Below are 12,389 nucleotides of genomic sequence, written 5' to 3'. Positions count from 1 at the left end.
ATTTTGCCATTGCCGACGAGCGGTGTTTGAGTGCTGAAGCAGCTCAGATGAGGAGGTCGGTTATCGCTGCGATATGCGAATCATTGCAGCTAGTTAATATTAAGCAATTATAAACTCGTAGGCTGATTGGCCGCATGAGTTTCTAGAGATGTTTTTTTATTCTGGCCTTTTCAGCGCCGCCTTTGCGCCTAGGCTACTATTATCCATGCTTTGTATCTCTTATTTTTTGTTCGCACATCTCTAACAACTGACTTTTATTTTATTTTTTTTGCGGGGCTGCGAGAAAATAATAATAAAAAAATAGTGGGGCTGAGCTGTGACTGGAGCCTATACAGGAAAAGCATTCAACCCAGTAGCATGACAACACCGGCCCTTCTGGCCAATAAGTCAAGTGAATTACGGGTCATTGGACAGGCGTCTAATCACAACTGACTTCCGGAAAAGGGGAAGTAACCAATGACATTTGAGGTTATTAAAACAGTAAGTCCTGCCCCTCGACTGCCAAAAATAAAAGTGTTGAAGCCATAGAAATACTTAATAAAGGCTAGATGTCTCGTCCGCGCTGCTGACCAATGGAGGTCGACGTCCACACCTGGCGGCCATCTTGTCACATCAGTTCGTTCACTCGTAACATTGTGTTTTAATGGTGCATGTACTTTTTAAATAACCATAACTTGCTCAATTCTCTACCGATTTTCAAACGGGTTGGTTTGTTATAAACGTCAGAGATGTACCGGTAGTTATGACACTGCATACTTATGAATAATTATAACCATGGACTTCCATATGAAAATAACATTGAACAGAACAGATAGGTGCAATTAATATACACACGCACAAGGTATTTATGTTATATCAATATATAGGCTACTAAAACTCAGTGTACAGAATGGAAACATGATATATATATATATATATATATATATACACACACTTTTATAGAATCCTATTGTTTTTTCTTTCTGCCGGATAACAAGCATCTCTGAACTGACCACATTTCAGTCCTCTAGGTCACTTGATATGACTTCAGAAACACAACTGAGCCCTTGCACAGGTCTTGTGAAGCTGTGTGCAAAAGCAGATCAATATAGAATGAAATACGAGTACTTTAGACCATTATTAGCCAGCTAATAACTACAACCACATCCACAAAGATTGTAATTTAGACAAAAGATTAGTTGTCATAAAATCGTTATTGGTGTCTAAAACCTATTTAATTGAAGTTCAAGCATCCAGAATTATAGCCACGTTAATTATGTTTGTAAGAAACCAAACCGTTTGTAAATCCGTCAAGATATCAGCGAGATAAAGTGTATTTGTGTTCGTGCAGATCACTCACCTTACATCAGGTACCACAGAGCCCGCCAGAAAGCTTGCCTGTGACAAGATGGCCGCCGGTGATGACGTTAGAGCTGTAAGACATCTAGCCTTTATTATGTATTTCTATGGTTCGAGCGAGCAAAAGCGACAGGCGAGAGCAGATCATGCGCGAGAGCGTGGGGAATGATCATGGGCGCGTGAGGGCTTGTATTGTGTGCAGAGGAGATGTCATGCGCGCACGCGGGGTTTGAATGAGCTCCCTAGTTCCCGCTTCCTCGCGTGTAGATCTGTTATCCTCTTGCGGAAGTCATTTACCGCGCGCGCCAGCATCAGTTGTGCGCTCGGTTCTTATTGGCATTGATTTTTCGTCAAACGTACAGTGGCGATGGGTCGGAGAGCTGAAATGAACAGGACAGCAACAGGAGTTTGTCCAGACCGACGACCGCTGCAGTCACAGGACTTAAAGAAATAAACAATGTCACCAAAGAAGTGTGTTTTTGGTTGCCAGGGCAAGACAACCCTGCACATTTAGTAAGCTAATTGTATGCTATCATATTAAGTCTTACAAACTACACCTTTACACATTATAATGCATTTCAAGACCGGGTATAACCGGTTCTATTTCTTGGCAGCAAACGTTTTCCGCCTCAGTCGGCATCAAACTGCACTTCCCACATGTACACCTTTAAAGAAAAATAATAATACGACGACATAAAGTGGAAATTAGTCATTGACAAAAACTTGTGCTAAGCACATTTATACAGTTCCAGTACACACCACATAGAGGAGGGGAGCGCTCTTTTTCAAAACTGGGACTAATTAAAAATAAACTGAGATCCACGATGGGCCAAAAACCGACTGAATCACCCGTCTCTGATGTCCATTGAAAATGACATTCTGCACAAATTGGATTTTACTGGCCTCATTAAGGACTTCTCTGCCAGAAAATCAAGAAAGACATTTTTTTAAAGTTCATCCGTTTTTCGATTTAACATTTAAAGTAGAAAATGAGAAAACAACTAATTTATTTGTAAAAAAAAAAAAAAAACGAGAATTCAGCTTGCTTTTATATTTTGAATATTCGATTTTCACATGGGGCGGGGGGCATGAAACCCCCCTTTCCGCTGATTGGTGAACCAAAGATCAACCCGTGCCGCAGTAGTTCTTGCACAGTCCCGTGCAACAGAAGAATAGTCCTGTTGGTGGCAGAGGGTAATGGTATTCTTTCCTAGCCTGGGTGCCAGACCGAACCCCGCCCACAACATTTTTTGGTCGGTAAGTTCGGTCTGGACTCGATCCGTTGAGGAGTAATTATGCTCGGCTCCCAGAAGGCCGAGCCAATCAAATTGCCAGGGTGGGCTTTAATCGATGATGGACAGATGATCTGCGGTTACGTAATCACCACGTCATCAAAGAGCGGTTGAGTTGAATTGAACAGAGAACCGCAATCAAGGCATTTGTCGATCGGAAAGATGTGTTTGCCGTCCTTCCTACGGGATTTGGCAAAAGTTGAATTTATCAGCTGGCTCCGATGGTCGCTAAGAAGATGGGACGCAATAAAAAAACCAATGGAAGGGATGGGTTTACGATCTCTTTTCTCTGAAGCCTCAGATGAACACGCTTCTTCAGGCTGGTCTCTTTCGTAGTCTTTCCATTTTTTTTAAATCAGTCAAGTCGCGTTGCAACCGTGTTGTAAAGTTGAGACCGGGCCGACAAATGCGAGAAGATTTATTTGCTTTATTGTCGAGATCTAATCCTTAACGGAGAACTTGTTCGTATATACATACACCTTTTGTATTTCTCTCAAAAATGCTATTCGTGCTTGTAAGTACTCTTTTTAATTCTTCAATTATTTTTACAAAAACGGCAAAGATAAAATAAAATTGACTTTAATCAAACCACGGATCCGTGATAAGTGTTGTGATCCGTCTCGCCACTAGTGTAGTAGCACTATATGATCACTTTGAGGGGAGGATAAATTTATCCCCACCGGGGGTGAAAATAATTAAGCAGAGGCAGGGATACATTGACCAGAAAGGGGGAAATCCCACGCATTTTCATTGTCTGTACAGTTCTATGCACGTAGCAAAATATTCACAACTTGAGCTAATGGATTGTTTTTGAAAAAGGAGAGCTATATAAAATTAGCCACATTAGCTACATTAACTCTTGTTTTCTGTAATCTACGGTCACGTTTCCTTTTACGTTCTATTTTTGACGACGATGTTTTCTTCTCCTGTGGCACGGCATATGGTCCATAATAACAATGCAATCCAGACTTTTAAACTTGCCGGTGCAGTTTCAAGCTCCTCTCACTGCTCTGCACCTGCGTTTCTGCTGGTTTCAGTCACGTCACGTGACTGGCTGGCTCTGAACGAAAACGCGTTGTGGAAACGCGTTGGCTTAGTCAACAATTCACAAAATTAACGGAATGCATAGCTGATATAAAAAAATGGATGACTAGTAATTTCCTACTACTAAATTCAGAAAAAACAGAGATTCTAATTATTGGACAAAAAACTTCCACACGTAATAACCTAGAATACTGTCTAACACTTGATGGCTGCTCTGTTAAGTCTTTGTCGTCGGTTAGGAACCTGGGTGTGCTCTTTGATACCAATCTTTCATCTGAAAGTCATGTGTCTAGTATCTGTAAAACCTCTTTCTTCCATCTTAAAAATATATCTAAATTACGTCATATGCTCTCAATGAATAATGCAGAACAATTAGTTCATGCGTTTATGACCTCAAGGCTAGATTATTCTAATGCTCTACTGGGTGGTTGCCCTGCACGCTTAATAAACAAACTACAGCTAGTTCAAAACGCAGCAGCTCGAGTTCTTACTAGAACCAGGAAGTATGACCATATTAGCCCTGTTCTGTCAACACTGCATTGGCTGCCTATTAAACATCGTATAAATTTTAAAATATTGCTGATCACTTACAAAGCACTAAATGGTTTAGCTCCTCAGTACTTGAGCGAGCTCTTAACGCATTATAGTCCTTCACGTCTACTGCGATCTCAAAATTCAGGCCAGTTAATAATACCTAGAATATCAAAATCGACTGCTGGCGGTAGATCCTTTTCCTACTTAGCACCAAAACTTTGGAACAGTCTTCCTACCATTGTCCGGGAAGCAGACACACTCTGTCAGTTCAAATCTAGACTAAAAACACATCTCTTCGGCCTAGCATACTCATAACACATTATAGACTTATATAATTAGGCTGCATAGTTTAGAACAGCCGGGACCGGGAACACTTCCCGTAAATCCTGATGTACTTGGTACATCATAAGAAGGATGGCGTCTACGCTAATATTAGTCTCTCTGTCTATCCCGAGGTTTACCGCTGTCCACCGGAACCAGGCCGTATCCAGATCTGATGAAGGACCAGCGCCAGGACACGACGACGCCGCTGACCTGAAGTGTCAACCAGTCTCTCTTCAACATATAGTTGAATAAAAACATAAGGATTTTGCAGTATGGATAATACTAATAGCAAATATAAAGAAATCAATTTCTTAGTAGAGAAGCTCATTGCGTGATTGCATTTTAGCATCTTTGTTTCTATAGCGACTGAGTCTCGTGAACATGCGCTGTAAACCTGCACGTTTTTTAACCCCTTGTAGCGCACTGTTCGGGTCTTTTCGACCCCAAATGACGTTTGCTGAAATAAATAAAACATTATATTTGTCCAAATGATGTGAGACTTTGCACGGTTGACAACACTTTCTACATCTACAAAAAATTTTTTAATAAATTTGAATAATATCTGTTTTTTATGTTAGTGTGGGGGGGAAAAAGTCACACTTGTGTTGTTTCAACAAAATGTCATTTTGAAACATAATAGTTTTTTTTTTAGGATTTATAGTTTTAGGAGGATTTATTATATTTTTTTTACTTTAGGCTATATAAATAAATATTTTTTAAACAAAAACAGTAAAAAAAAAAAAGTTAAATTCACTTTATAAAAGACCCACATTTCTAACGTTCATGGATATAGATAATTTGACATGGTTTAGTGTAAGATTTTTGCCCATCTTTTGGAAAATGCTGTTTTAAAAGTAAAGAAATTATCACTTTAGTAGATGGCTGCAGAGCTACACCATTTGCTATTTGACTAAAATACATATTTTCAATAGCTTTTAGTTGGATTCATATCTACATATTATGAAATCACAATTATAACAATAAAAGCATAAAAAGCATAAAAAAGTTGAGCTTTTTTTTGGGGGGGGGGGGGGGGGGGGGATGGGTGTCCCTTATTTTGCCACACTGAAGGTGGCAACCCTAGCCAGAGGAGAACTGGCCCCCGACTGAGCCTGGGTTCTCCCAAGGTTTTTTCTCCATTCTGTCATCTGATGGAGTTTTGGTTCCTTGCCGCTGTTGCCTTACCTTCTGGCTTGCTTAGTTGGGGACATTTAATATTCAACAATATTATAGATCTGCCTTGAAGGTGGACGATGATGAAATTGTTTTTTGTATTATTCTCATGTTATCACTGTGAAGCTGCTTTGATACAATCTGTATTGTAAAAAGCGCTATATAAATAAAGGTGACTTGACTTGACTTGACTTAGTACTTTTTGTCCCTCTCTGCTATTATAGTTTTGCAAGATGGCGGAACTACATGGAAGCCTCCGTGGACCTACCCGTCCCATGTATATAAAGATAATAAATTCTTCATTTATAAGGATAAGTCAAATAATTGGCCAAGGTATTTGTACACCATTGAGGACATATTTATGAATAAAAATATTGATTTTAGATAATAAAATACCTAAAAAGATACTTATTGTCCCTTTAAGCAATGATTGCAGGTTGTAAGGGCCAAATGACTGTGAACGTGAGTGTGTTTATATTAAAAATGTATTACAAATAGTTATTTTTTGCTTACAGATGAACACATTGTCAGAGTTTATTCACGTGAAAAATGTCATGTATTATATGTTATAAGTGAATATTATTTTATAGTATATGTGTAAGTTGTGGACACAGTAGTCAATGAAGGACTGATATTGACATGTGGAATTGTGTTTAAAGCGTTTTGAATGGTTGTTAAAAAAGAAAAGAAAAAAACAATACACTCTCTCATGATTGAAGCAGCAGCTCCGTGTCCTGTGTGCATATATCTCCCCTCATCAGGCGGTGAGGGTACTACGTGTGTGTGTGTGTGTGTGTGGTGAGCGCACTGTCTCCAGCTATAGCTTGTGTGTGTGTCTGTGTGTGTGTCATTCATTCATCCTCATCAACATCTTCTTCATCATCCTCTTCCTCATCCACTGAAACAGCTGGACTCAGTCAGGAACGAGAGAGCTCAGATTCTGCCTGAGAAACTCAACATGAACACAAATAAAACAGGAGATATGCTGGAAATGCTCTTCATGAACGTTGTTGTTTCTTTATTTGTTGGCTGACTGTCTTTGCTCATTGTCACACTGTTGAGGTTCAGCGGCTGGTAGTGAAGCAGAATTATAGCACATCAACCGCATTTATACAGGACACTCAGATCTGCAGTAACTGCTCAATCTTTTCATATCTTTTTATCATGTCTTTATGTTTTGGGCCAAATAATGGAGAGTATCAGTAACTCAATCATGATTCCATGATGAGACTTTAAAAAAAAAATCTAATCATGGCCTCTTCATTCACTGATTATATTGTTTAATTTCTGAATTGATGTGTTCAGTTTTCTGTACCCATGTGTAACCCGCGTCTCAGGTTAGTGTAACCGATAACTAATTTAAGTAGTCATGAATCAAAGCTGGGCTAATATCAGAAGCTCTAGGCACGACTATGGAGCTTGAAATAGTAAAAAGTCAGCAGAGAACGGACAACACAAAGCAGGGAAATTTGACAAATGTATTGTACAAAATTAAAGACAGTTATTTACATTCCCTGCTGTAAATTCCTCTAAGCCGGCTTCCTGAGTGCACAGCGCACAATAAACCCAAAATAAATAACTTCAAATAAAGAGTCCATGAAAAGTTCTTGGTGTGTGTGTGTTTCTTGCAGTATGTATGTTCTTTTCACTACCCGGGTAGGTTTACGTGTGTTCTTATCTGCACTGAAATGAAGGCACAGGATGATGATTAGGGGTGGGTATCGAGTATCGAGTATCGATTGGAACCGGGACTAACTTTTCGATTTTCCCGGAATCGTTCAAAAGTTGCTGAGCCTACTCCGTTCACCATAGCGGCAAGGGGGAAGATGTCGGTGCAACAAAAAGAAGAGTGCCACAGAAAGGTCACTGCACACATCGTGAAAAGGCTGCATCCCTTTTCAGAGGTGGAATCACCAACATTTAGGTTAGTTAAGCAATAACGATCGAGCTAAGCTAATTGATACTGAGCTACGGTGCGTTTCCCAAAAGCATAATTGCTAGGCAATGGGAAATAGCATTGCAACCAACAAAATTGCTAACTTAGTTAGTAACTATCGTTTTGGGAAACTCTCCCCTAAACAGTAACATTACATGTTTGTTTATGTTTGCAGGGACATGGTGAAAACTCTAAACCCCAAATACACACCACCTTCCAGGGATTACCTGTCAAACACATTAATCCCATCGTGTACAAGGTTGAGAAGGCTAATGTTATTACAGAGCTCAGTGAAGTCAGCGCTGTTGCACTCACATGTGATGGCTGGAGTAGCATCACACAGGACCACTACCTCACCATCACAGCACACTACATAGCAGAGGGCAAAATGCAGCAAAAAGTGCTAAAAACAAAGGCTGTGTACAAAGCACAGACCGGTTGTGTTGTTGCAGAGGAAATTAGTGATGTTTTGTCAGAGTTTGGCATATCTGATAAAATTGTAGCAGTCACTGTAGATAATGCTGCCAACATGGATGTGGCTATTAAGCACATGCGATTTGTGAAACTGTGCTGTTTCGCCCACACACTTAATTTAGCAGCACAAAGTCTATACTCCCTAAATTCAGTGAGTCAGTGGGTGGCCAAGGTCCGAACCATTGTTGTGTGGATGAAGAGGTGCTCAATGGCCAAGGTGGTTCTCGCAGAGAAGCAACAACTTCTACGTAAGACACACAAAGTTCACTTTATTTAACTGTTGTGCATTGACACGTAATGACTTTATATTAGGGATGCATAATGATTAATCGCAATTAATCGTTTGCAGAATAAAAGTTTTTGTTTACATCATATATGTTTGTGTACTGTGTATAATAATTATGTATATATAAATATACAAACATGCATGTATACATTTTAAGAAAAAATCTATTTATATTTATATATAAGTATTTATAATTATATATAATATAAATTATATTTAAATGTATAAAATGTATATAAACGTGAATATTTTTAAAATATATACATGCATGTGTGTGTATTTATAAATGCATAATTATTTTACACAGTACACACATATATGATGTAAACAAAAACTTTTTTTCTGCAAACGATTAATTGCGATTAATCATCATTATGCATCCCTACTTTATATGTTTGATTTATCTTATTATTATTTATCAGCTCTGCAGAATCCAATTTTACAAAAGTATTGTTTGTCTCCTAGGATGAAAAGCATCTGTTATATGATTTAAAATTGATGTTCTTGTTTTTGTCAGAGCTGCCCCGACACTCACTCATACTTGATGTGAGAACACGATGGAACTCTCTGTATCTAATGCTGGAGAGGTTCACAGAGCAGTACCCTGCAATTCAAGCAGCCAGCTTGGATCAACGGCTGAGAAAAAATATGGATAGGGACAGGTAGAGATAGATAGACAGACAGAATTCGTATTTTGTGTGTACTGGTATTTTTTGTCTAAACTTGTAAAACGAGTTTAGACAAAAAATACCAGTACACACAAAATATGAATTCAAAGAACAGTATTAGAGAGTGAATGTGCTAATGTAGGGAATGCATATGTTAGGTGTTTTGTTAAGAAAAAAAAGAGAATATATCTATCTCATATCTCATCTCTATATCTATGTGTTCTTAATTACCGGTATTTTACAGACTTGCTCGGCTAACTGAGGAGGATTTTAGGAAAGCTGAAGACTTCCTCAACTTGATGAAGGTGTTCTACACCTCAACACTCTGCGTGTCCTCCGAAAAGAGTCCCACATGCGGACAGATTCTGCCCATCCTCATAAAGCTTGAGGCACACTTGGCTGTAAAAGAGGGAGACACCGTCTTTGTGTCAAACCTTAAAAAACAGGTTTGGGCAAATCTATCCAAGCGCTACCAGGTAAGTGACTGAGGCAGGGCACCTGGAAAGAAATTGTTCTAGAATAGAAATATCCTGTGGCTTGTTGAAACATTTAAAGAACATGTGTTTTGCAGAATGATGAGATCAGGAACTTTCTCCAAGTGGCCACTGCGTTGGATCCACGCTTTAAACACAAATTGGATGATGACACCATCTGGGACCAGATCCAGAGAAATCTGATTGAACAGGTGAAATGCACAACTGTCCTTTTAAGCTATTAAAATCTAAGATCTAAATGCTAATTAAGTTCTTTGTAGTCAACAGAGGAAGACGGTGGAGCTGATGGGGACACCATGCAGTCTGAGAATGAGGATGAGCAGGAGAGTGTAAGTGTACGATATAGCCTAGCTGATATTATATAGGTTTTCAATTTAAATAATGATCATGCTTTTAATGGAGGTTTTCCCTTTTTTAGTGATAAATAATACTCATGATGAACCTTTTGTTTTGTTTTTTAGCAACAGCCTCCCTGCAAACTGCCCAGGAAGACTCCACTGGAGGAGTTGTTCGCTGAGGAAGAGGCACAGAACATAGTGTCACAGCAGAGCTCCACGTCCATCAAGAAACGAGTGGAGAGAGAGCTGCAGATATACCAGGAAGTTCCACCGGTCCTTATGTCTGAGGACCCTGCTGCATGGTGGTAGAACCAACAAAATACTTATCCTTTGCTGTCAAATCTCGCTTTCTCGTATTTATGCGTTCAAGCTTCTTCTACACCCAGCGAACGTGTTTTCTCCACAGCAGGAGATACTATCTGTTCAGAACGTTCACGCATCCTGCCTGAGAAGGCAGATATGATAATTTTCCTTAACAAGAACTGTTTTTGATTTTATGCTGTACCTGCTGCTAATCTGGACTGGTTTTTACAAGTTTGTTAGTTTCTTATTGTTCATTTGCTATTCTGCACCAGGTTAGCCCATCAGTGGGAGCACGGTAACATGTACCTGCAGCATCACGCTCATGTGTAAATGTGTTTTCAAAAATAAAGCTCTCTTGAGGAAAGTGTACCCCTGTGAAAATATATTCATAATTTATCATATTTATATTCAAGTTCATAGATTTGATATTTATATTGTAGTTGAAAACAGCCCTGTGAGAAATTCATAGTAAAGTTCATAGAATTAAAATTGATGGAGAAGGTCAGAGTATTTCCTTCAGAAAGACCGTTGGTTAGCAAGGTTAGCTAAACTTTTTTGACCCTGCCTCTTAAAAGAATCGGAATCGAGAATCGTTAGGAACCGGAATCGAAACAAGGAATCGGAATCGGAATCGGAATCGTTCAAATTCAAACGATACCCAACCCTAATGATGATGGTTTCAAAGATGCCACGGCTGGCCACACCAGGCTCTCGGTCCGTTCACTTCTGGGGTTGGCTCGCCACTGACCACCAGGGTCAGAATCAGATGGTTTATCCCTTTCTAAAAACCAATCTATTCATACATTACAAAATGCATTAGTTACTATTGCCTCATTTCAGTTCAAATCTAATCAACTTTTCTCCATTCAAATGTCAAATCAAATTTAACCAATTGTAAAGGATATAAATACTATAATCATCATGTATGATACACATAATCTTCATGTATGGAACAGTTGTTCCTTCCTGCTCAGCTACTGTTCGGACGCTCTTGCTTACTGCTCCGCGCTTTGCTCTATCGCTTTTATATTTTTATATTTTATCTTCTTTTATCAACTAATTTCAACTTCAGCAAATCAGCACAGTGCTCAAACGCTTGGATTACAACAAAAAAGCTGAATTATTTGACTCGGCCAGCCTCTCACTGAAAGCTTACATTCCGGGGAAGAGAAAACACAACTGCATAAGGATAAGAGAAAATGCCTCTTCTGGAATCTACTTGCTGCAGCAATTGCCACAGACTTTTACAAAGGATTGCAGTTCTTGAAACAAAGTTATTTGCGGGACGACCAAACCAGACGGAACACACAACAGAGCTCCATCATGGACGCCCTCAGCATACAGCCGGTGAGTTTCATGAATCTACTGCTCCTCAACAGGCTATACTGAGTGTAGAGAAACAAGCCGATCGACTTACAAATCGATGGCACACACAGGGAGCGAGACCAAAAGGCACTCGAGACATCAGATTGTCACGAGTATCACATATCGCCGCAGTAGCATCCTCTACCCCAGATACGGCTCTGACAAGGATTGCAAACACTGGTCTCCTACCACCGCCTATACATCTTGAGAACAGATTTGAAGTATTAATGAATGTAAATGGGGAATCCCCAAACGTGATGAATGTGATCGAACACAGACTGAATAAGCCAGTAGCTAACACTGATGCTAACTTGCGCTCAAGGTCGAGCAGACAGCGGCACTCAGCTCAGAGCGCAGCCGAGCACAGGACTCTGATAGTGGGTGACTCCATAATCAAATACATTAGTAGCAGGAATACAACTACGTGCTGCCTGCCTTCCACAAGCAACAACTTCTGATGTAAACAGGGAACTTGAGAACATTCTGATGAAACATAAGACTGCAAATCGACTCATCATTCATGTGGGGAAAAATTATATTCATAAAGAGTAGTCAGAACTCCTCAAGAAGAATTTTAATGAACTTTTTGAAACACTTAAAAGATTGAAAGTACAAACATTCATCAGTGGACCACTCCCAGCAAGAGGAACAAACAGGTTTTCACGGTTGCTTGGGCTTAATACATGGCTCCAAAAAACCTGCAATATAAAAGGAGTGAACTTCATTGACAACTTCAATCTTTTCTGGAGTCAGAGGCAACTGTTCCAACAGGACGGCCACCCAAACAAACTTGGTTCAAGAGTGCTAAAGGACAATATCT

The 12,389-nt window shown here is 39.5% G+C and overlaps 1 protein-coding gene across 1 annotated transcript; it reads left to right on the top strand.

The window, feature by feature from the left end:
- Window positions 1–8,763: 8,763 nt before the first annotated feature.
- Window positions 8,764–10,508, top strand: LOC306997159 (E3 SUMO-protein ligase ZBED1-like). The gene is made up of 5 exons (XM_079610285.1): window positions 8,764–9,063; window positions 9,314–9,545; window positions 9,641–9,754; window positions 9,824–9,892; window positions 10,025–10,508. Exons 1-5 carry the CDS (start codon window positions 8,900–8,902, stop codon window positions 10,208–10,210), a joined length of 765 nt encoding a protein of 254 aa, XP_079466411.1. The 5' UTR covers window positions 8,764–8,899; the 3' UTR covers window positions 10,211–10,508.
- The last annotated feature ends 1,881 nt before the right edge of the window (window positions 10,509–12,389 follow it).

Source organism: Phoxinus phoxinus, assembly GCF_949152265.1.
Source record: "Phoxinus phoxinus genome assembly, chromosome: 4".
Classification (NCBI taxonomy): domain Eukaryota; kingdom Metazoa; phylum Chordata; class Actinopteri; order Cypriniformes; family Leuciscidae; genus Phoxinus; species Phoxinus phoxinus.
This window is presented reverse-complemented; position numbering and strand designations above follow the sequence as displayed.